At 39.2% G+C, this 26192-nt stretch overlaps 1 protein-coding gene and 1 pseudogene across 2 annotated transcripts; both read left to right on the top strand.

The window, feature by feature from the left end:
• Window positions 1-617: 617 nt before the first annotated feature.
• On the top strand, window positions 618-1556 carry LOC306663707 (olfactory receptor 2Y1B-like; the record flags this gene model as incomplete). The annotated part of the gene is made up of 1 exon (XM_079144253.1): window positions 618-1556. The coding sequence occupies one exon, from the start codon at window positions 618-620 to the stop codon at window positions 1554-1556; it is 939 nt and encodes a 312-aa protein (XP_079000379.1).
• Window positions 1557-24884: 23328 nt separating this feature from the next.
• Window positions 24885-25799, top strand: LOC306663416 (olfactory receptor 2Y1-like; annotated as a pseudogene). Its single transcript has one exon. The product of its transcript is annotated as an olfactory receptor 2Y1-like (transcript).
• The last annotated feature ends 393 nt before the right edge of the window (window positions 25800-26192 follow it).

Below are 26192 nucleotides of genomic sequence, written 5' to 3'. Positions count from 1 at the left end.
GTTCTTCTAGCAGAAGGTAGCTTATTAGCATCCAGATGAGCTCAAACTTGTGATCTCAGTCTGCTTAATCCTTGATTCAAGGAAATAAGATACCTGACAGACCAAGGAGAGGAGCAAAGAGACTAATAGAGAATAATAATGCTGCACTTTTATGCCTTAGATATTTAAGAGTAATTTAAATTTACTACATTTTGTCCTAATCTCAATGCAATGCAGAGATAATGTCACATCTACTTTCGGGCAAGAAAGCATCACCACTGCAGGACTGATGACCTGGCTAACATCACAGAACACATAGGCAGCAGGGCTATATGGTTCAAAGATGACATCATTCCCAATCCAATGATTTATCCTTTTAAGGAAAGAGTAAAATAGAAGACTGCACATTAACTGAACTGAATAGCAAAATACAAAATACAAAATAGCAAAATACATAAAGAAATGCATTATTGAGGGAATACTGTCAAAAAGGTTTTTTCTACCATTTAATTTTTTAAGTTTTTATTTGTTCTTTTCAGTTATACATGACAGTAGATTCTATATTGATATAATATTTTAATTCATATTCTTTGTAGAGACCTTGAATTGTCTTCCATTATTTGTTTAGGTGAAAGATTATGAGAAGTTTCAACACCAGTTTTGGAGAGGGCTTCATTTTGGTGGGATTCTCAGATTGGCCTCAACTGGAACTCATTCTTTTTGTCTTCATTTCCATTTTCTACTCTCTAACCCTCTTTGGCAACACCACCATCATCATTCTTTCACAGCTGGACCCTCGACTGCACACACCCATGTACTTCTTCCTCTGCCACCTCTCCTTCCTGGACCTCTGCTATACCACCAGCACTGTGCCCCAGCTGCTGATCAATCTTTCTGGACTTGACAGGACCATCAGCTATGGAGGGTGTGTGGCCCAGCTCCTCGTATCCCTCTCCCTGGGTGGCACTGAGTGTGTACTCTTAGTGGTGATGGCCTTTGACCGCTATACCGCTGTGTGTCGTCCACTCCACTACACAACCATCATGCACCCTCTTCTCTGCCAGTCACTGGCTATTGCCTCCTGGGTGGGAGGCCTTGTGAACTCTCTGATTCAGACAAGCCTCATGATGGCCATGCCTCTCTGTGGTCTCCGTTACCTGAACCACTTCTTCTGTGAGATGCCTGTATTCCTGAAGTTGGCTTGTGAGGACACAGGAGGCACAGAGGCCAAGATGTTTGTGGCCCGAGTCATAATCATTGTTGTTCCTGCAGCCCTGATTCTAGGTTCCTATGCACACATTGCTCAGGCAGTTCTGAGGATCAAGTCAATGGCTGGGCGCAGAAAGGCTTTTGGAACATGTGGCTCCCACCTCCTGGTGGTTTGCCTTTTTTATGGCTCAGCCATGTACACATACCTCCAACCTACAGGCAGTTACTCTGAAAGTGAGGGAAAGTTTGTTGCCCTTTTTTATACTATAATTATTCCCATGCTCAATCCTCTGATCTATACCCTAAGGAACAAGGATATGAAGGGGGCTCTGTGGAAGGTACTGAGGGGAGGCAGAGACTTGGGGTAGGAGGAGAAAAGAGGATTAATAACATTTTATGTCACAGCTTTCTGCTTATGGACCACATCCTGTTTCTTATACAGTAGTTTATCTGTAGAAAACAGTTCTCAGTAGGGCACATGTTTTGTTTTGTTTTTTCTCTCCTTATTTAAAGTTTTGAAGGGGATATCTCTTGAGATATTTATTTGCTACGGCAATTGTGCAGTGCTGAGTAAGTTCTAAGGAAATGAGATGGGAAAAGGGTGCATCATGACCACTTAAGGCAAATGAGGTTGGGTTCTTGGCATGTCTGGGAGTCAGAGAATCATCAGTTCAGAATGACCACACTTTTTCCAGCTACCAGTGTGGTGCCATATAGATGCACCCTGACATAGGACACAAGTTCACTCTGATTTTCTAATTATCTTGGACTCTAGCCACATTCCTTCATATTTCAGGGCCTATTTTAAAAGTTTCTTACAGTTATTCCCCTTCTGCAACACTTGGAGCAAACTTCATGGGGCAGACTTGCTGTCACTTACCCGTTGAAGAAAGATGCAATATCAATTGGTCATCACTGAATAAAGGGAGAGAGCAACATCTTGTCAGCCTCACAAGAGTCTCAGTCATGCTGCTTGGTGTCATGGAGAAGAAATTTCCCATGTAAGATAGAGGAGAATAGAGAAGAAATGAATATACAAAAATGAACTAAGAAGAAAAAATTTAAAATGAATCACATATTAATCACATATTATATGTTGTCAGAGTGAAGAAAATTATATATAAAATATTTCTTTTGAAGAAATTTAACAGGATATAAATAGAAGCAAAATAAAAAGGTTAATAAATATTTATCATTTGAACACATGTGAAAGCTTATTTCAGGTCTCCTCTCTATTCTATTTTTGTATGTTTATGTTTTCTTTATTGCAGTACCACATTTTAGTCATTACTATTTTCTTCCATGAACTTAAAGGGTAGTTTCATGTTAAAAGTGCAGACATCTTTCTTAATAATCTTTTACAAGATTGCAAATTTCAGTTTGATGGAGTAATTTTTTATTTCAATATTAATTACTATTATTTGCCTAAGAAAAGAAAACTTCTGTAATTTGTCATTGATACTATAACTGTATTGTGAGTGTTAGTTTTCTATATTCATGGTTTGTTATATTCCTTGCTTAATCATGGTGAAACTAGAGGTCTAGAATATTTAAGTAACATTCAAGTTCACACAGCCAGTATGGGTTAAAAATGTGACCCAGCCTTCTACAATCCTAAATACAACCCTTACTTCAATGTCCTGCCAGTTCTTTTTTCCTGAGAGTGAATTTCTAATAGAGGAAGATTGAGGCTAGAACGAAAGGTAGGAGGTGAAAAGATGCCATGACAACACAATAAAGGACAGTCTGTTCAACAAGTGATTCTGGGAAAACTGGCCATGCATATGCAAAAGAGTGAATTGAGATCCTCACCTTATGAAAAAAAAGAAAAAAAAAACTTAAAATGTGTCAAGTACTTTAACATAAATGTCACACCATAAAACTTTGGGAGAAATCATGACAGAAAATCTTTATGACATTAGATTTAGCAATGTTCAGGGTTACAACACCAGAAGCATAGATAATAAAAATAAAATTATAAAGACAGGACCACATCAAACTTAAAAACATCTGGGCATCAAAGCACATAACCAACAATGGAACAAAAATACTTTCAAACGACGTATCTGATTATAGTTAATATCCAGAATATATAATGGCAACTTACAATTCAACAACAAAAAGACAAATAACTTAAAATGTGCAAAGGAGTTGAACAGACATTTTTCTGAAGAAGATATACAAAAGGCTAGTAATTATATGAAAAAATGCTCAAGTTACTAATCATTAGGTTAATGCAAATCAGAACCCCAAGGATATACTGCTTCATACCCATTAGGATAAGTACCATTCAACATATTCCAAAGATCACAAGTATTGATGAGAATGTGGGGATAGTGTAACTTCTAGTACATTCTTTTAAAAAGTTTTTTTTTTTAGTTATACATGACAGTAGAATTCATTTTGACATAATTATAGAAGCATGGAATATATCTTATTCTAATTCAGTCCCCAGTATCTTGAATGGAATGTGAAATGATATCTCTATGAAAAACAATAGGAAGTTTCCTTAAAAAATCAAAATAGAATTAACATGTGATGTAGCTATTTTACTTCAGGATATATATGCTTTGGAAATTGGGTTCTCAAGGAGATATTTTCATTCCTATCATATTAGTCATGGCTTTCTGGAGGGATGGGTCCAATATGTGACATGATGTGTGTGTGTGTGTGTGTGTGTGTGTGTGTGTGTGTGAGAGAGAGAGAGAGAGAGAGAGAGAGAGAGAGAGAGAGAGAGAGAGAGAGAAAGAGAGAGAGAGAGAGGGCCCCAGAGCATGGAAGAAAAAGATTGGCTTAAGGAAATCTGTGGAATAAAAGGAAGGCTGATCTTAAATGAACCCAGAGTTAGTGGTGGAATTTGTTGAGTGAAAAACAACTAAAATCGCTCAGCCCATAGGCACATATAGTTTGGCTGGAACCAGTTCATTGATGTGAGAACCATTTCTAAGTGCTGCTCCTCTGCAAGTAGAGGTAAGAGATTGGGAACTCATAAAGGAAATTGCCAGCTGATCCAGCAGTCACCTATTATGGGCCCCAGAGTGTGCCTGGACTAGTGTGACTGAAATAGGCACAAAGACATTTATGCCTAGGGCATCCAGGCTCCAGATACTAAGAGAGAAAGAACTGCCTTTGTAGCTGTTATATCATAAGAGCTCTTGGGAAGATGATAATAACGGCCAGAGAGGAGCATCTGAACTTCTGGGATGATACTGGATAATTTTCATCCATAGCAGTGAATGTAAAAGCTGTGGAGGTGGAAAGTGGAATTTATGGGAGGCACCTGAGACTCAGATGACCAGTGGAAATTGCACCTCCCCAGCAACAGGAGGTGTGGATCAAATCTCAAATATTCAAATACCAACAGAGTTCTAAAGGTCAGCCAAGCCAAGACTAAAATCCAACTACTAGAACTTCCAATTTAGAACTCTGCACTGCTCCTGCTATAGGAGTACTCAATTTGTGGGTATTCCTCTGTCTACCCACCCTGTACTGGAAGATGAAAAGCTGAGGTCTACTACAGCCTGCTTTGGCTTCTAGCTACAATGACTGACAGCTGGGTGAGGAACACAAATACATTGGACTTAACAAACCCCTGTCCTTGACCCAAGGATTACAGAGCCAAAAATAAATATAAGAATGAAAATTCATCTTTGCCAACAGTTTTTACCACCTCAGCAGAAACAACTCATTTATTTCTCATTAAGAATTTTTTCCCTATATTTATCTCAGTTTTTTAGTTTTTTGTTTTAATTTTTAAATTTTTTTTCGAATTTTGTCATTATATTTTATTATTTTTACTTTTTTCCATTCTGCAAGATTGTGTGTGTTCTCAGTGCATAAATATGTTAAAATATATACATGTGAATTATATGACTATATATTCATAAAATTTTACTTTAATTCTAATTGTTTTCTTTTTCATCTGAGCATTATTTAGACTTGGCTTGTCTTGATGGGGAGGTAAAGTTATGTGTGTGTTTGAGTTGTTTTTATCTTACATTTGTTTGCATCTTGGTTTTTGTCCCTCTTAATGTCCCTTGTTTACTCTCTATCCCCACTAATAACCAAATTTTCTGGTTCCATCTTCCTCTCTTTCATTTTCTTATTAGTTTTAGCTTTTTATTTACTTTTATTCTTCATTTTAACTATTATCTGCCACCTATCTCCTGCCTCTCCTCTGTTCACTTTTTAAATATTTCAAATTTTCTCTTGCCTTCCTACCCTATTTTATCTTCATTTAAGAAACTATAATCCTACTCTCTGAAAGAGCTATATACTTTACGTAATTCCTGCACCATTCATGTTGTTTTGATTAATATGGTGGATGATGTGGCAGACACTTGCTTTTTTTTTTTTTTTTTTGCTTTTTTTAAAATTTTATTGTAAACAAATGGGATACATGTTGTTTCTCTATTTGTACATGGGTTAAAGGCATACCATTTGTATAATCATAAATTTACATATGGTAATGTAGTTTGATTCATTCTATTATTTTTTCCTTTCCCCCCCACCCCTCCCACCCTTCTTTTCCCTCTAAAAAGTCCTTTCTTCCTCCATTCTTGCCCCCCTCCCTAACCCTAACACTAACTCCTCCCACCCTCCCCCTTATGTGTCATCATCCACTTATCAGCGAGATCATTTGTCCTTTAGTTTTTTGAGATTGGCTTATCTCACTTAGCATGATGGTCTCCAATTTCATCCACTTGCCTGCAAATGCCATAATTTTATCGTTCTTTATGGCAGAGTAATATTCCATGGTATATATATACCACAGTTTCTTTATCCACTCATCAATTGAAGGACATCTAGGTTGGTTCCACAGTCTGGCTATTGTGAATTGAGCAGCTATGGACATTGATGTGGCTGTATCTCTGTAGTCTGCTGATTTTAAGTCCTTTGGGTATAGGCCAAGGAGTGGGATAGCTGGGTCAAATGGTGGTTCCATTCCAAGTTTTCTAAGGAATCTCCACACTGCTTTCCAGAGTGGCTGCACTAATTTGCAGCCCCACCAGCAATGTATGAGTGTACCTTTCTCCCCACATCCTTGCCAAAACCTATTGTTACTCGTATTCTTGATATTTGCCATTCTAATTGGGGTGAGATGGAATCTTAGGGTGGTTTTGATTTGCATTTCTCTTATTACTAGAGATGTTGAACATTTTTTCATATGTTTGTTGATTGCTTGTACATCTTCTTCTGTGAAGTGTCTGTTCATTTCCTTAGCCCATTTGTCGATTGGATTATTTGTATTCTTGGTGTAGAGTTTTTTGAGTTCTTTATAGATTCTGGAGATTAGTGCTCTATCTGAAGTATGATTGGCAAAGATTTTCTCCCACTCTGTAGGCTCTTTCTTCACATTGCTGATAGTTTCCTTTGCTGAGAGAAAGCTTTTTAGTTTGAATCTATCCCAGTTATTGATTCTTGCTTTTATTTCTTGTGCTATGGGTGTCCTGTTGAGGAAGTCTGGTCCTAGGCCGACATGTTGAAGATCTGGACCTACTTTTTCTTCTATAATCTGCAGAGTCTCTGGTCTGATTCCGAGGTCCTTAATCCATTTTGAGTTGAGTTTCGTGCACAGTGAGAGATAAGGGTTTAGTTTCATTCTGTTGCATATGGATTTCCAATTCTCCCAGCACCATTTGTTGAAGAGGCTCTTTTCTCCATTGCATATTTTTGGCACCTTTGTCTGGTATTAGAAAGTTGTATTTATTTGGGTTTGTGTCCATGTCCTCTATTATGTACCATTGATCTACCTGTCTATTTTGGTACCAATACCATGCCGTCTTTGTTACTATTTGCTTTGTAATAAAGTTGAAGTTCGGGTATTGCGATACCCCCTGCTTCATTTTTCCTGCGAAGGATTGCTTTAGCTATTCTGGGTTTCTTATTCTTCCAGATGAATTTCATGATTGCTTGCTCTATTTCTGTAAGGTACATCATTGGGATTTTAATTGGAATTGCATTGAATCTGTATAGCACTTTAGGTAGTATGGCCATTTTGACAATATTAATTCGGCCTATCCAAGAACATGGGAGATCTTTCCATCTTCTAAGGTTTTCTTTAATTTCTTTCTTTAGTGTTCTGTAGTTCTCATTGTAGAGGTCTTTCACCTCTTTTGTGAGATTGATTCCCAAGTATTTTATTTTTTTCGATGCTATCGTGAATGGGGTAGTTTTCATAATTTCTCTTTCTGAGGATTCATCACTTATGTATAAAAATGCATTGGATTTATGAGCATTGATCTATATCCTGCTACTTTACTGAATTCACTTATGAGTTCTAAAAGTTTTCTGGTGGAATTTCCTGGTTCCTCTAAGTATATAATCGTATCATCAGCAAATAGGGATAGTTTGAATTCTACTTTTCCTATTTGTATCCCTTTAATTTCTTTGGTCTGTCTAATTGCTCTGGCTAGACTTTCAAGGACAATATTGAATAGAAGTGGTGAAAGGGGGCATCCCTGCCTTGTTCCAGTTTCTAGGGGGAATGCCTTTCAGTTTTACACCATTTAGAATGATATTAGCCATGGGCTTAGCATAGATGGCCTTCACAATGTTAAGGAATGTTCCCACTATCCCTATTTTTTCTAGTGTTTTGAGCATGAAGGGGTGCTGTATTTTATCAAATGCTTTTCCAGCATCTATTGAAATAATCATGTGATTCTTGATTTTTAAGTCTGTTGATATGGTGAATTACATTTATTGATTTCCTGATGTTGAACCAACTTTGCATCCCCAGGATAAAACCCACTTAATCGTGGTGCACTATCTTTTTAATATATTTTTGTATGCAATTTGCTAAAATTTTGTTGAGAATTTTTGCGTCAATGTTCATTAAGGATAGTGGTCTGAAATTTTCTTTCCTCGATGTGTCTCTGTCTGGTTTGGGTATCAGGGTAATATTGGCTTCATAGAATGAGTTTGGGAGGGTTCCTTCCTCTTCTATTTCATGGAATACTTTGATAAGTATTGGAATGAGCTCTTCTTTAAAGGTTTTGTAGAACTCGGCTGAGAACCCATCTGGTCCTGGACTTTTCTTTGTTGATAAGCTTTTGATGACCTCTTCTACTTCATTACTTGAAATTGGTCTATTTAAATTGTGTATGTCCTCCTCGTTCAATTTAGGCAATTCATATGTCTGTCTCTAGAAACCTGTTGATGTCTTTGAAATTTTCAATTTTGTTGGAATATAGATTTTCAAAATAGCTTCTAATTATGTTTTTTATTTCAATCCTGTCTGTTGTGATATTTCCTTGTTCATCTGAATTTTAGTGATTTGGGTTTTCTCTCGTCTTCTCTTTGTTAGAGTGGCTAAGGGTTTATCAATTTTGTTTATGTTTTCAAAGAACCAACTGTTTATTTTGTCAATTTTTTGTATTGTTTCTTTTGTTTCAATTTCGTTGATTTCAGCTCTTAGTTTAACTATTTCCTGTCTTCTACTACTTTTGGTGGTGGTCTGTTCTTCTTTTTCTAAGGCTTTGAGCTGTAGTGTTAAGTCGTTTATTTGTTGATTTTTACTTCTTTTATTGAATGTGTTCCATGAAATAAATTTTCCTCTAAGTACTGCTTTCATAGTGTCCCAAAGATTTTGATATGATGTTTCTTTGTTCTCATTTACCTCTAAGAATTTTTTAATTTCCTTCCTAATATCTTCTGTTATCCATTCATCATGTAATAGCATATTGTTTAATCTCCAGGTGTTGGAGTAGCTTCTGTTTTTTACTCTTTCATTTATTTCTAATTTCAATCCATTATGATCTGATAGAATACAAGGTAGTGTCTCTATCTTCTTGTATTTGCTTACGTTACCTTTGTGGCATAATATATGGTCTATTTTAGAGAAGGATCCATGTGCTGCTGAGAAGAAAGTGTATTCGCTCTTGGTTGGATGGTATATTCTATAAATGTCCGTTAAGTCTAAATTATTGATTGTGTTACTGAGATCTATGGTTTCTTTGTTCAATTTTTGTTTGGAAGATCTGTCCAGTGGTGAGAGAGGTGTGTTAAAATCACCTAGTATTATTGTGTTATGGTCTATTTGGTTTCTGAAATTGAAAAGGATTTGTTTGACATACATGGATGAGCCACTGTTTGGGGCATAAATGTTTATGATTGTTATGTCTTGCTGATTTATGGTTCCCTTAAGCAATATGTAATGTCCTTCTTTGTCCCTTCTGACTAGCTTTGACTTGAAGTCCACATTATCTGAAATGAGGATGGATACCCCAGCTTTTTTGCTGAGTCCATGTGCATGGTATGTTTTTCCCCATCTTTTCACCTTTAGTCTATGGGTATCTCTTTCTATGAGGTGAGTCTCTTGCAGGCAACATATTGTTGGATCTTTCTTTTTGATCCAATCTGCCAGTCTATGTCTTTTGATTGATGAGTTCAGGCCATTAATATTCAGGGTTATTATTGAGATATGATTTGTATTCCCGGTCATTTGGCTCATTTTATTTATTTATTTATTTGTTTATTTTGACACGACTTGGTTCTTCCTTTATTTGACAATTCCTTTAGGATAGTTCCTCCCATTGCTGATTTGCTTCTTTGTTTTTCATCTCTTCCTCATGGAATATTTTGCTGAGAATGTTCTGTAATGCTGGCTTTCTTTTTGTGAATTCTTTTAGCTTTTGTTTTTCATGGAAGGATTTTATTTCATCATCAAATTTGAAGGTAAGTTTTGCTGGGTATAAGATTCTTGGTTGGTATCCATTTTCTTTCAGGGCTTGAAAAATGTTGTTCCAGGCCTTTCTAGCTTTTAGGGTCTGGATTGAAAAATCTGCTGATATCCGTATTGGTTTCCCCCTGAATGTAATTTGATTCCTCTCTCTTGCAACCTTTAAAATTCTGTCTTTATTTTGTATGTTTGGTATTTTCATTAAAATGTGCCTTGTTGTCAGTCTGTTGTAATTTTGTATATTTGGAGTCCTATAAGCTTCTTGAACTTGATCTTCCATTTCATTCTTCAGATTTGTGAAATTTTCTGATATTATTTCACTGAATAGATTGTCCATTCCTTTGGTTTGTTTCTCTAAGCCTTCCTCAATCCCAATAATTCTTAAATTTGGCCTTTTCATGATATCCCATAGTTCTTCAGATTCTGTTCATGATTTCTTACCATCTTCTCTGTTTGGTCCACTTTGTTTTCAAGGTTAAATATTTTGTCTTCAATATCTGAGGTTCTGTATTCCAGGTGTTCTATCCTATTGGTTATGCTTTCTATGGAGTTCTTAATTTGGTTTATTGTTTCCTTCATTTCAAGGATTTCTGTTTGTTTTTTTTTCAATATCTCTAACTCTTTATTGAAATGATCTTTTGCTTCCTGTATTTGCTCTTTTAACTGTCGATTGGTGTGATCATTCAGTGCCTGCATTTGGTCTTGCATCTCGTCATTTGCTTCCCTGATCATTTTAATTATGTACATTCTGAACTCCTTTTCTGTCATTTCTTCTGCCATGCTGTCGTTGGGTTTCATTGATGTAACATCTAGATTTGTTTGCAGCATTTTCTTTCCTTGTTTTCTCATATTGTTCTGGTATCAGTTGACCGCTGTGATATTGCAGATTTCCTCTTTTGACTTATAATGTCCCTGAAGATTTCTAGTATATCCCCTCTTAGCCTTCAGTAGCCTGAAGTCTTGGAGGAAGTTGATAATGCGGTGCTCCACAAGGAAGCTGACTCCCTAGGGGTGGTGGCCTTCCGGTGGGGTATATTCCCTGCTAGTGGGCCTTCACTTGCTGACGAATGGTCATCCACAGGGGAAGTAGGATGTGGCTGATGCAAGGCTAGTTTGGGCCTGTTTCTCTGGTTTTACAGTCCTTGTGGGAGAACCTCACCTGGCAGGGAGGACTCCCCCGGTGGGGAGGTCTCGCTGGTCAGATCCCCTCCTAGAGGTTCTGTTCAATTCACAACTACCGCCTGGGCTGGGCAGCCTTCTTCTGCAATGTTCCCAGGGACCCGGACCTACCTCCTGGGCCTGGAAGCCTCGCCCTTCCCAGACTAATCTCCTTAGGCTGCCTCTCCTCATAGAAGCTGCCTGCAGTCCTGGAGCCTTCGCTCCGCCCCTCAGTTTGTCTGTGCGGCTCTTCCACCAAGAAGCCTCCTAGGTCCTGGGACCCTGCTCTGCACCTAATCACCACATAGGCCCCTCCTCTGAGCAGCCACCTGGAGCCCCTTACAGTCACTCCGAGTCCCAGTGACCCGCCACACGCCTCTTCCTCCGGCAGCCGCCTGGTGTTCCTTGCGGTCGCTCTAAGTCCAAGTGACCCACCGCGCACCTCCTTCTCCACCAGGCAGTCACCCAGAGATCTGGTGCGTTTGTCATGAGTCCCAGGAACTCACTGTGCACCTCCTCGTCCCGACTGCTACCCGTAGCCCTAGTGCAGACACTCCGAGCCCAAGCACCCCGCCGCGCTCCTCCTCCTCCTCCAGACAACCCCCCTGTGTTTAGGAGCGGTTGCTCTGAGTCCAAACCACTCACCACGCTGCTCCTCCGGATAGCCGCCCAGAGCCCTGGTGCAGCTGCTCCAAGTCCAAGCGACGTGCCGAGCCCGTGCTTCCCCTTCTCCTCTGGGCAGCCCCCTGTGTTCAGGGGTGGTCGCTTTCAGTCCAAAGAGCTCACCATACACCCCCTCCTTTGGGCAGCCTCCCAGAGCCCAGGTGGGTTGCGCCGAGTCCAAGTGCTGTGCTGAGCGGCCTCCTCTCCGATGCTCCCAGTTGTCCGCGTTCACTGCTCCAGCGGGGGGAGGGGTGTCTCGCCAGGCAGCTCTACTTCACAAAGATCTCTGCATTCGGGGCTACCGTCCCATCCGGGACGCCTCCCCAACAGGAGAGACTCACCCGGCTGCTTTGAGTTGGTCCCAAGTCTCTCTATATCTCCTCTTCTTGAGTCCTGAGTCCTGGAGCAACATGAAACGCAGCCACCCTCTAGTCCGCCATCTTGAATCTCCAGACACTTGCTTTTTAAAGCCTGATCTGCTGATGTTAAATGCTGACACAACCATTCCTATTCAAGTGGCAATTATTGCAATAGAGGTCAAAGTGGACACGAGACATTTATATAAATGGTGTACATCTGTTGCTAACATTAGTGCTAGTCTTATAGGAGAGGCTGGAAAGGGATTGGGACAATTTAAGTTCACAGAGTAGAGAACCTACTGCTGAGCAATACTCACAACTCAGCCAAGTAACAGCAAATCTCACCCCTACACATGATTTTGCCCCACCCAAGTCTCAACAATACTTCAACACATAGATTAGCGGAGACAAAAAAATCCCAAACGTATACCCTGGTCCCAAGGAGGAACAACCAGAGGGGGATCTCAGGTCCCACTCCTGGACATCTATGCAAACATCAAAAACTGAAGGAAGTCCCAGAAACAAACAAACAAAAAAAGATAACTACACATGAAAGAATGCATGTTAAAAGAGGAAGGGGAATCCGTTTCAACTGATGTGCAAGTCTAAGACTTCTGGAAATATGAAGAAACAGGCAAACAAATCTACCCCCAAAATTCACAATTCCTCAACAAAGGATTCCACACATATGAAAGGACATGAAATTCCAGAGAAAGATTATTAAAAAACTGATTTTAAAATTTTCAATGAACCAAAAGAATATCTAAGGAATTAATTAAGAGAGCAAATACAGGAGAGCAAATCAGGAGATGAAATACCATTTCAATAAAGAAACAGAGATACTGAAAAGAAACCAATCACATCTCCTGGAAATAAGACACAATGAACAAAATTAAAAATTCACTTGGAAGCATCACGAACAAATTAGATTGTGGAGAAACAGAATTTCAGACCTTGAAGACAGAATTTCAAGCCTTGAAGACAGGGCATATGAACTGAAATACTCAGACTCTTGCTTCTTCACTCTTCCAAAGTGGACTCTTTCAGTGATTCTCCAGGGAGTTTCCAGAAGCCTTTGGTCTCAGACTAGGGTAACTCTTTTGATCCTTCTTGTTCTGAGGCTTCAGCCTCTTGAAGTGTGCAGCTACAGGTTCCTCCAGGTCTCCAGCCTGCAAATGGCCATTGTGAACTATCCAGCTTCTGGTAATGAAGTCAATCTAATAAATCCCCCTTTTTTTATAACAATACTTCCTGTTGATTCTGTTGGGATCACTACGTATGGGAGGAATCTGAAGGCTGGGGATGTTGAACTCCCATATTCTGATGAGTTATTTTGCCAGAAGTTGTTGAATTCCCTCCTTTAGCCACACTGAAGCATTCTTATCCCCACCCTCTGTAGCATTGGCTTCTCCACCCTTCCTAGAGGGAACTAATCTTGCTTTTCTTATGGAAACAGTAAAGTCCTTCTGTGATTCAGTTACTCAGCATGAAAATGTTGATGCTTTTCAGGACGCACTCTACTGCCCACTTTTGCCTCCAGGCCTATAACTAGACCTTTAGACCTAAGCAGGCCCCTAGAGGAGTGTGATCCACCAGGAGGTACGCTACATTCCAAAGGAACTTCTTGAGTTTTCTGATTCATACAAGCAAAGGTCTGGAGAACATGTGTGGGAATGGATTTTAAGGGTGTGGGATAATGGTGGAAGGGGCATACACTTAGATCAGACTGAATTTATCGATATTGGCCCATTTCACAAAGATTCTAGATTTAATGTAATAGCTTTAATTTAATGTAATTAAATTAATGTAAGAGTGTTAAAAAAGGTACTAATAGTTTGTTTGGCTGGTTGACTAAAGTATGGGTCCAAAGATGGCCAATTATAAATGAGCTGGAAATGTTTGACATTTGGTTTAGTGATGATGAGGGAATTCAGAGGCTCAGAGAGATTGGAATGCTGGAGTGGATCTGTCACATACACCTTCTCCTCCATATGAGGGGAGTTCAGAAGTGCACTTCATCAAAACTATAACAAATTTGTGAGGGGAGCACCAGCATCCTTGAAGAGCTCTGTCATTGCTTTTTGCATGCCAGACCTTACTGTGGGAGCTATGGCCAATCAACTAACTGGAAGATGTAAATGTGATGGAGTGATTGGAACTCAGGGAGGAAGAGGCCAAGTCACCAAAGACATAGTTACCATAATGGACAGCAAAGGGGAAGAAATGAACACAATATTCTGACTCATGTAGATCTCTGGCATTGGCTAATTAATCATGGTGTTTCTAGAAGCCAAATAGGTAGGAAACCCACCAAATTCTCACTTGACTTATATAAGCAAAAAAATTCCATGCAAATGTACAAAAGTCTGCCCTAGATCATAACAGCAGAGAATCATGACCCCTCAACCACTTCCCAGATTTGAATCAATTTATAGATCCGGAATGCCTTAAATGAAGGGGAGGCTAGATCCCCTTGAGGAAGGACCCTGGTAAAATACCAAAAATCTTTATTGCTAATCATTCTGCTATCCTTCCCCAAAGGGACCTAAGGCCTTTTACCAGGGTAACTGTGCACTGGGGAAAAAACAATGATCAGACCTTTTGGGGACTGCTAGATGAAGGCTTCAACTTGACATTGTTTCAGGGAGACACAAAACATTATTGTGGCCCTTCAATAAAAGTAGAGGCTTATGGAGGTCAGGTTATTAATGGAGTTTTGGCCAAGGTTTGACTCACAGTGGGTCCAGTGGGCCCCCAAACTCATCCTATGGTTATTTCCCTAGTCCTGGAGAGTGTAATTGGGATAGATATACTTAGCACTTGGCAAAACTCCCACATTGGTTCTCAAATCTGTGGAGTGAGGGCTATTATGGTGTGAACAGCTAAATGGAAGCCTCTAGAATTGCGTATGCCTGGGAGAACAAAAGCAATACTGCATCCCTGGAGGGATTGCCGAGATTAGTGCCATCACCGAGGACTTGAAGGAGGCAGGGGTGGTGATTCCCACAACATCCCCAATTAACTTTTCTATTTGGCCTGTGCTGAAGACAGATGGGTCTTGGAGAATGAGAGTTGATTATGGTAAGCTTAATCAGGTGTTGACTCCAATTGCGGCTGCTGTACCAAATGTGGTTTCTTTGCTTGAGCAGATTCATACATCTCCTGGTACTTGGTATACAGCTATTGATTTGGCAAATGCTTTTTTCTCCTTCCTGGTGCATAAGGACCACCAGAAACAATTTGCTTTCAGCTAGCAAGGCCAGCAGTATACCTTCACTGTCCTTTCTCAGGGATATGTCAACTCTCCAGCACTATGTCACAACTTAGTTTGCAGAGCTCTTGGTCATCTTTCTCTTCCACAAGGTATTACACTGGTCCATTGTATCAATGACATTATGTTGGTTGGACCAACTGAGCAGGAGGTAGCAACTGCTTTGAACTTGCTAGTGGAACATTTGTGTTACAGAGGATGGAAAATAAATCCCACTAAAATTTAGGGGTCTTCAACTTCAGTAAAGTTTCTAGGAGTCCAGTGGCATGGGACCTGCCAAGATATTCCTTCTGAGATGAAGGATAAGTTGTTGTATCTGGCCCCTTCTACAAATAAAAAAGGAGTACAATGTCTGGTGGATCTATTTGGATTTTGGAGGCAGCACATTCCTCATGGGTGTATTACTTTGGTCCATCTACAGAGTGACTAGAAAAGCTTCTTGTTTTGAGTGGAGTCCAGAACAGGAGGAGACTGCAACAGGTCCAGACTGCTGTGCAGGCTACTCTGCCACTTGGGTCATATGACCCAGCAGACCCAAAGGTACTTGAAGTGTGAGTGGCAGATAGGAATACTGTCTGGAGCCTTGAGCAGGTCCCCAGAGGTGAATCACAGAGGCCATTGGGATTTTGGAGCAAGACCCTGTCATCATCTTCAGATAACTACTCTTCCTTTAAGAAATAGCTCTTGGCCTCCTACTGGAGTTTAGTGGAAACTGAACACTTGACTGCAGGCCACCAGGTTACTATGTGACCTGAGCTGCCCACGATGAACTGGGTGTTATCTGACCCACCAAGTCATATAGTTGGATGTGTACAATAGCACTCTATCATCAGCTGGAATTCGTACATACATGATCTGGCACAGGCAAGAGCCAAAGGCACAAGTAGGTTTCATGAAAAAGTGGCCCAAATTTCCATGGTTCCTACTCCTGCTGCAGTACCTTCTGTCCCTCAGCATAAACCTATAGCTTCATGGGGTGTACCTTATGATGAATTAACAGAGGAAGAGACAACTAGGGCCTGGTTTGATAGAATGATGAAATGGACTATGGAAGATGCAGTTACAGTGCCAGGTAGGTGGCAATACCTTGCAGGGCTAGGGAAAGCTTCTTCAGAAACTGTCTATAATCAGCCTCCACTATATGGTACTGTCTTATATAGTAGAATTCAGGGGTATAAACAGGAATGGTACCCCTAGTTACCCACTAGGAAAAGTTTTGCTTCCTGCCCCTACGAACTTATGCTTTGCTGGTATGGAAGTCTTAGTTCCAGAGGAGGAATGCTTCTGCTAGGAGAAGCAACAATGATTTCATTAAACTGGAAGTTAAGACTTCCCTCTGGCCACTTTGGGTTCTTCATGCCTCTGAGTCAACAGGCTAAGAAGAGACTTACAGTACTGGTGGGCGTGGTTGATCCAGATTACCAAGGGCACATTGGACTGTTACTCCTCAATGGAGGTAAGGAAGTGTACTCCAGGAGTGCGGGAGATCCCTTAGGGCATCTCTTGGTATTACCTTGTTATATTATTAAGGTCAATGGGAAACTACAACAACCCAATTCAGGTAAGACAACAAATGTCTCAAATCCTTCAGGAATGAAGGTATGGGTCACCCCTTCAGGTAAAGAGCCAAGACCTGCTGAGGTGCTTGCTGAAGGTAGAGGGAATATAGAATGGGTAGTAGAAGAAGATAGCCATGAATACCAACTACAGCCATGTGATCAGTTACAGAAATGAGGTTTGTAATTGCCATTGATATTTCTTCCCTATTTTGTTAAGAATATGTTTGTGCATCCTTACAAGTGCATTAAGAGGAAATGTTTGTTACTCTTCTGTTAGTTATCATGTAATATAATATTGGTTGATTTAACATTAGTAATGCTTTTGCTTTTTCTTCTAGTCTTGGGAAAGAACTAGTGCATTTTCAGTTGTACAAAGGATAGTTATGTTAGGCAGAATTATGACCTTGTTATTGTGTTTATTTGGAGATTGAGTATGATATAAAAAGTCATATTTAGATATCAGGTTGACAAGGGGTGAACTTGTAATGGTTAATCTGAATTGTCAACTAGATTGGATTAAGATATGCCAAAGATTAAGAGGCTTCTGAGTGTGATAATGAGGGTGTGTCTAGGAATGACTGGCTGTGGGATTGTTCTTTCAAGAAGCAGTTAATCTAAAAAGACATTTTCATTCTCTTGGAGAATAACTTTCTTTCATGACTGCAAGTAATATTTTGTGGAATTTTCCTTAATTGTATGTGGAGGAAGACTCAGTGTGTTAGTCAGTTTTTCATAGGTGTGACAAAAATACCTAAAAAGAATTTAGAAGAAGAAAAGTTTACTTTGGGCTCACAGTTTCAGAGCTTCAGTTTGTAGTCAACTGACTCCATTGCTCTGGGTCCCAGATGAGACAGAATATCTTGGTGGAAGAGCGTGGTAGAAGAAAGTTACTCAGCTCATGGAAGCTGGAAAGTGCGGTGGGGATTCAGAGGCCAAGGACAGAAATAAATCAAGGCCACATCCCCAGTGACCTTGTTCTCCCAGCAAAGCCTCACCTGCTTACAGTTACCTAAAACATACAAATTATTGCTTTATCCATTGATGATATTAAAGCTCTCACAATCTAATTATTTCATTTCTGTGCATTGCTATATTGAATATCACATTTCCAACAAGTTTTTTGGGGGCACTTAATATTCAAACCATAGCCCCCAGTAAAATAATACTGCTTTAGGTATTATTGATATTCCCTTTCTAGTCTTTTTAAAAATATTTTTTTAGTTGCCAATGGACTTTTTTTTTTTTTTTTTTTTTTTTTTTTTAATATGTGGTGCTAAGAATTGAACCCAGTGCCTCACACATGCCAGGTACTCTACACTGAACCACAACCCCAGTCCTCCCTTTCTGGTTTATGTTCTCCAAATGAAAAGAGAATTTGAACTTGCCATCTTCACAATTATTTCAGGTGATATCTATCTCTTGTTAGACTGGGAAATTCCTTATAGAGAGATAATATTTTCTTCATTTATTTCAGGAAAAGAAGAGGACATTGAATAAAAGTTTGCCTACTGTAACACTAACTACCACAAAATCAATGTCTACCACACACCAGGCACTGCATACTCATTGTCATCAATGCACAAACAGTGATACAGGACAGGTCGCATTAACTCATATTTCAGATGGGGAAACTGAGCCTGACACATATTGAGAAAACTTTTCAAGGTCACAAAGATTGTAATGGCAGAGCTACTTGTCCCATCTTAACTATGATACCTTTAATTGTCATACACAACCTTGAATGCTACTTTTGATTTCTCATGGCATTTAGAATGGTGTTCATTGCTCAATAAGTATCATGGTATGAACTGATAAATGGATCACTTTATTTTTAAATTTATCGTGCATAGAATCAGATTATAAAGAGAAGAAATATATTAAGGCACTAAATATAGTATGTGAAAATTTTTAAAAATCATTTTTTTATAAAAATGTACAATACCAGTTGACAGAAAATAAATGAGACCATGAGTATTAGATTCCAGAGAAGGAAGACATTTGGATTGTGATAAATATTTTGACTTCAAATGAGAAATAAAATTTAGTTTGATTGAAGGTCTGGTAGAATGAGAGTCAAATTTGGAAAGTGTGAGGAATCCCAGGCTAGAGTCCCCATCAGCAAGGGAGAAGCTGTGTTCTGAGCACACTGGATATGTAAGTTTGGTTTGGGCAGAGTGTGAGAATGGAGAGAACTGAGGACTGCAAGTCTGAACTTGAGCCAGTCAGTTAGTTATAATTGCCACATTGGGGCCCAGAGGTCCCAAAGGTCAGGTTTGGTAAACAGTTCTGTCTCCGCAGCTCTTAAAGAGATTGTGCCAGGGTTCCAGGGGGTAATTGGCAGTATTCAGCCAATTCTCCCCTGCAGGAGGTGGTCTGACAATACACCAGCTTCTTCCTGTCTCAGCTGGCTAGGATGACTGAGTCAGAGTGCAGTGGGAAGATGCTTCTGCCTCCTGGGTTCTGGGCCTCAGCAGGCTCTCCTGTTGAGGGAGGGAACCATATGGAAGCATGACTTCTCCAGGAGGAGACTCTGGTGCAAGCCTTCACTCCACAGATGAAATAAGGACCAAAGTTGAACCCATCTTTCCCAGACATTTATAGATGTCACCAGGGTTGAGTGGGTTCCACGTCATTCTGAAGGCAGTAGAATCGAGGGAGGTAAATATACAGTGTAGACATCAGAACCAAGAGACCAAGAACAGAGTCATTGTTAAAATTGTTGAAAATCAACCCAGAAAGGATGGAGAGAATCCTGGAAGTTGGAAAGAATCCACTGTATTTAGAGACAATACTGTGTGGGCAGTCAGCTTTTAAAAAGCAATATTGTTAAATTCAGCATTTGACTGTCAATCAGTTGACTGGATCCCAGTTGTGATTTTCTGGGTCTACTTTGGAAAACAGTAGCATGGTATTATGAAAGATTTAAAAAGAGTCTTGAAGATCACCCTAAATACATGGGGATAGGAAGGAGATTGTGTGTTATCTAGTGTGAAAGTTATGGGTTTAGAATGAGAGATTGAGTCTATAAGTGCAAACTGTGATGGAGAACAGGGAGAAGGATTCTCTCATAGCTAGTTAGATTTCATAGTGAGTTTAATCCTCTGTAAACTAATAAAAGACTTGCAATGTGAGCATAACATGAGAAAGGAAAATTGATTCAAATTGAAGGATGGATGTTCTTACAATAAGGCAGTTCATAAGGAGCTTATAAAACATCATCCTTCACACAGGAGATTATATTTTCTGGTTCAAAAGTGCCTACATTTTGGTCCGAGAATAGCGTTAATTAGGGAGAGAGATGAAGAATTTAGTACATGATTGTGATCTCATAAGTATTATTGACTGGGGCTTTAGCTCAGTGTTAGAGTGCTTGCCTATCATGTGGGAGGACATGGATTTGATTGCTAGAATGGCAAATAGTTTATTATATACAAAATTGTTCACAGACACAGATCACTTATAAACACTTAGAGATGGATGCAATAAAACAGGAATCATCAGGAAGCAGTTTTGTCATTCTACCTATTTTCTCTTACTGGAATGACAAATTTGGTAAGGAAATGATCATTTTGAAGTTACTGTCTTCACTTAAGGAGTATGGAATCCAGTCAAGGTTGTATAGCATGAGTGTTTCCTTCTGTAAATGGATTACTGTTATTTGAAAAGAGGTTTGGGTTTATTCTGTGTGCTCCCCTAAGAAGACCTTCCCCACCTCTCCCATGTATATGCACTAGGACTATTCATATGAAGCAGAAGGTTGTCCATTTCCTGAGCTATGTAGACCAGTGCTGGGCTTGCCTTCTGGTGAGACCCTCTTGAGTTTTGAGATGTAGGGTTGGATTTTGTGTGGGATCTACCAGAATCCCAGTGCAGTTTCCATCTGAGGAATAATGTGCAACTGTTATTGAAGATGAAAAAGCTCCTAGGGTGTTTGTGAATAAGAGCTTCTCTTTCCATGATTACCAGACATGTGGATGAGGCCAACCCCAGCAGTGAGCCCAGGGATGGGTGGAGAGAGGCTCTATGGGGGACTAGAAAACAGAAACCACTGTAGGAACTGGTTTCTGAATGACAGATGTGCCTAGTGCCCTGTGCTGAACACAAGGCACCACAAAACCTCAGTAGAGGTTTTGTGGGACACTTCTTTTGGACATGTGTGTCATGTTTCTGGAGATCAGTCCAGTCTTATCAGGACCCAGGGATTTTGGAAAGCAGGACATGTGAACCAAGCAATGGGTATGTGATGAGGCAGGAAGGAGTTAACTTTTTTAGGCACAAAAATTCAATATGATGGAGAAAGAAAAAACTTTAACCAAGAGAGTAAATAATGTCTAGTCCCTGTTCTTGCACACTAGCTTCTGGATACAAAGCATCAGGTTCCAAAAACACAGGCTAACTCCACATTCCACCTTTAATTAGAGCGACTATTGCAAGATGAATTGCTTCTCCCCTCCCCACAAATTGCAGTTCATTTTATACATGAATTTCCCTATACAACTTAATTGGGCAGGTCACTTTATGCATTATTCATTCATCTTTCTTTCTTTCTTCTTTCTTCTTCAATGGCATGCCTTTCTTTAAGTCTTATTAAAAGCTGGTTCAGGTGAGTACATACAGTCACAGGGTTACTGGGCACTTTTATCATATACTCAATGATCTAGGTACTAAGCCTGTACTTGCCAATATTGTAGACACATCTTTGTTCATTCTAGATTCTAGCATGGTTGCATAGGAAAATAATCAAGTTAGAAGTTAAATTGAACATAGTAATTTGCATATGGGAAATTACAGCACTCCATGGGATTTTATAGCAAGGGCTTATCTCAGACAAGATAAATTAAATAATACTTCTTAGAGAACAGTTTCTCAATCTCAACAATAATGTCATTTTTTTAACAAGATAATTATGTGATAAATTTGGGTATGGACTATATTATAGGATGCTTAGCAGCACATACAACCAGTGGATACCAATTGTACCAGCCCCAAATGCCTATAGCCATGGTCATAAATGCCCTTAGTGGTCAAATCACCCATTTAAAAATCAGTGTCATTGATGAAGTGACAAGGAAGGTGTAACTTGAATACAAGTGGAGTTGTTGAACATTGATGGCCAACTTTCTGTTTTTGTAAACTATATATCTGTGGTGCCATTGCCTGATAGGGTACAGAGGAGGAAAAGGAGTTTTAAAGGGAAAGAGAATGAGTTTCATATTAAACATGCTAAGTTTGTCGACCCTGGCAGTCTTCCAAGTGTAGATAACCAGGATGAAGAGTTTAATAGGCACTTATTGATTATTATTCATGTACGGTGAGACAACAAATCATGAAATGATTATCATATAATAGTTCATTACTCACAGCTCCTAGGAGGAGGGGACATGGCATGCCACCTGGGGCACACCATGAAGCACCAGGTTAATGGGGAAATGAGCCTCTACTATGGTTTCTGCACTTTGGAATGGGACAGGCAGTTTAAACAGACTTGAAACGTGTGAGTTTGAATATTTTCAACAGTCTCTGGGATATAAGTGATGTCTTAAATTCTATGGTATCTGGCCTTGGGTTGATTCATATATAAATATGTATTTATATATATTTATATTAGTATGTATGTCATATGTTTTTTCTGTGTGTATATGTGTATGTTTAAGAATACCAGACTTTTTTGGTTTCTATTGCTTTGTAACAAAATTTTAAATGAGGAATTTTGATATCAAATTTTGTTTTACTTTATTATAAGTATTGCTTTGGTTATTTGGAGTTGTCTTTTATGTTTTATGAATATGACTATTCAAGAATAAATTTTATCATTTATATTTAAGGTATAACTTTTGATATTCTGTCAAGTTTGCAAGTATATATATACTGTTCAACTAAGATTATATATCTGTTCATTATATATCTGTTCAACTAAGATTAGGAAGTTAAGCTCAGTTCTCCTAGTTCAAAGATATCTCATTATTTTATCTACTACAGTACTCACTTATTTTTTAAATATCTAGGTTTCATCATATTAAAAACCTTTTGTGTTATAGTTTTATTATCTATCAAGTCAATTATAAACTTTTGTTCAATTTCAAATGTATGAAGCATATCATATGACATTATCAAAATCATTGATAAACATATGGAGCAGTAATGGTTAAAAACTTTGTGGAACTAAATGAGAAACAATGCAGGTGTGTTAATTCTTTCACACTGTAGAAGAAACCAATATTTTTGAGACGTGTATGTGCACAGTCACAGCATTGGGGTGGTGAAAACTTTCATTAATTTATTCAAAAATATTTGTCAGAGCCTTTTATTTACTAAGCACTGCCCTGGAATGGGGATAGAAGGGAAAGTTAAGTTGACCCCATTGCACGAAACTTAAAGATTAGTGATGGAGAAAGATAAGTGCTAGAATAGCCTTTTTTTTTTCTCATCACAACTTTCAGGATACATATCATTTAATACCAGTCAAAATCCTATGAAATGTTATTTATGTGTTTTATAGGTAAGTAGAACAAGACTCACAGATATGAAATTTTCAGAACAGGTGGAAAAGCTGGTCAGTAGAAGAACTAATCAGTAGAATTAAGTATTCACACTAAAGCTATTGCTCTCTACTATGGTGGCCATTCAATAAAAAGCTTTGGAGTGTTGGTTAAGCTATCTGTGTATTAGTGCTTCATTATCATTAATTCATAAATTATTTATCTTTTCCTTTGAGGCTTCAAGGATAGCCTCCAAATTCATTATTATCATTGATCCAGCATTGATCCATTGATGATGATGTTCCAGTTCAGTAAATTTGGCATGAAGTATCAGTTAATTAGGAAAAGACGTTTCATACTAAGCACAGCCAGGCTTCTGTTGATTACCTGTTTCCTGCTTTGCTTACTGCCATATTTTCATATGACATTGTTTGGATCTTTGCCATAAGAAAAAACAATCTTTCATGAAAGGCAACTTTTGATGCCTATTGTTCTTCGAAATTCATCGAAGTGTGTATTAGTTAACCTGCAGGTTTCTTGGAGAAATAGAATTTTATGGGATAAGACTAGAGAATCAAGTGCTACACACAACAAAATTTATCTAACAGCTACAATGTGTAATGAATTAAAATAACATTAATTTATCATATCTTGTGTATCATAAAGGGATATGCTGACTTAAAACAAATATCCAACTTGTACTCTATGAATGAGGAGCTCTCAGCTGAGAAAGGAAGATGGAAAAAATTTCAGTCAGTGAACAAGTGCTAGAAGGAAGCTATACAAAGTGGGCTGGGCTTAAAAAGTAAGAGGAGGTCATTCAGTGGAGTTCAAGGATGGTCTGATAAGGTTAATGAAGTCAGGGGAGGAGTATTCCAGGCATAATGACTTAATATTTGGAACATATTTGTTACTGATTGTTTTTTTTTTCAACAACTAGGGGATGAATCTTCTCAGTTCATGTGACAGATGGCAGTTGGTCATGAACTGGGCTTCTAGGACAGGTGTACCAGCTATGTTCTTCCAGCAGAAGGTAGCTTATCAGCACACACAGGTCAACTTTGTGATCTCTGCTTAATCCTTGATTCAAATCTGAAATAAGATAACTAACAGACCAAGAAGAGAAGCAAAAGAGAATAATAGAGAATAATAAATGTGTTTTCACATTTTAGAAATTTAGAAGCAGTTTCTACATTACTACATTTTCTCCTAATTAGATACAATGCAGAGATAATGTCATCTCTACTTTCAAACAAGAAAGCACCAGATCCACAGGACTGAGTAACCTGGCTAACATCACAGAACACACAGGCAGCAGGTCTACAGTGAAAGAAAGATGACATTGTTCCCAATTCAGTGATTTACAGTTTTAAAAAAGAGTAAAATAGAAGACTGCACATAACTGAACTGAATAGCAAAACAGACAAAGAAATACATTACTCAGGGAATACCATGAATAATGTTCTAATCCATGTTCTTCATAGTGGGCATTAAATTGTCTTCTGTTATTTGTGCAGGTGCAAGTCTATGGGAAGTTTCAACACCAATTTTGGAGAAGGTTTCATTTTGGTGGACTTCTCAGATTGGCCTCAACTGGAACTCATCCTTTTTATCTATATTTCGATTTTCTACTCCCTAACCCTCTTTGGCAACAGCAGCAGCATCATTCTCTCACAACTGGACCCTCAACTGCACACACCCATGTACTTCTTCCTCTGCCACCTCTTTTTCCCAGACCTATACCACCAACTGCTGATCAGTCTTTCTGGACTCAACAAGGGCCATCATCAGCTATGGAGAGTGTGTGGCCCACCTCTTCATCTACCTTGCTCTGGGCTCCACTGAGTGTGTGCTCCTGGTGGTGATGGCCTTTGACTGCTATGCCGCAGTGTGTCGTCCACTCCACTACACAACCATCATGCACCCACTTCTCTGCCAGTCACTGACTATTGCTGCCTGGGTGGGAAGCCTTGTGAACTCTCTGATTCAGACAGGTCTCATGATGATCATGCCTCTCTGTGGCCTTCATTACCTGAACCACTTTTTCTGTGAGATGCCTATATTCTTGAAGTTGGCTTGTGAGGACACAGGAGGCACAGAGGCCAAGATGTTTGTGGCCCGAGTCATAGTTGTGGCTATACCTGCAGTACTGATTCTAGGCTCCTTTGCACACATTGCTCATGCAGTCCTGAGGAACAAGTCAATGGCTGGGTGCAGAAAGGCTTTTGGGACCACCTCCTGGTGGTTTGCCTTTTTTATGGCTCAGTCACGTACACATAGCTCCAACCTACAGAGAGTTACTCTGAGAGTGAGGGAAAGTTTGTTGCCCTTGTTTATACTATAAGTATTCCCATGCTCAGTCCTCTGATCTATACCTTAAGGAACAAGGATGTGAAGGGGGCTCTGTGGAAGATGGTGGGGAGAAGCAGAGACTCAGAATAGAAGAGGGTTAGTAAAAATTTCTATGACTTTTATAATATGGAGCCCATTCTTTTCCTTGTATTTAGTGTGTAGCAAAGAGTTCTCTGCAGGATGTGGAGTTTTAGTGCTGTCCTTTATTGGAATCAGAAAGTGAGGATCTCTTGAGTTGTTCAGTTGTTATGATCATTGTGCAGAGAGCACATGTTATTATACCACTAATTTCTAATAGAATGAGATGGGAACAGGGTGCATTGTGGCCACTTATGGAGAGTGAGGCTGGGTTCTTTACATATCTGAACATGAGAGAAGGGTCATTTCAGAATGACCACTCTTCTTTCCATAATCAGATACCAGTCTGCTGTCATATACAGGGCACCGTGACAAAGGCAGAGGACAGGAGTTGACCCTTATTTT

This window comes from Sciurus vulgaris, assembly GCF_902686455.1.
Source record: "Sciurus vulgaris genome assembly, chromosome: 6".
NCBI lineage: Eukaryota > Metazoa > Chordata > Mammalia > Rodentia > Sciuridae > Sciurus > Sciurus vulgaris.
This window is presented reverse-complemented; position numbering and strand designations above follow the sequence as displayed.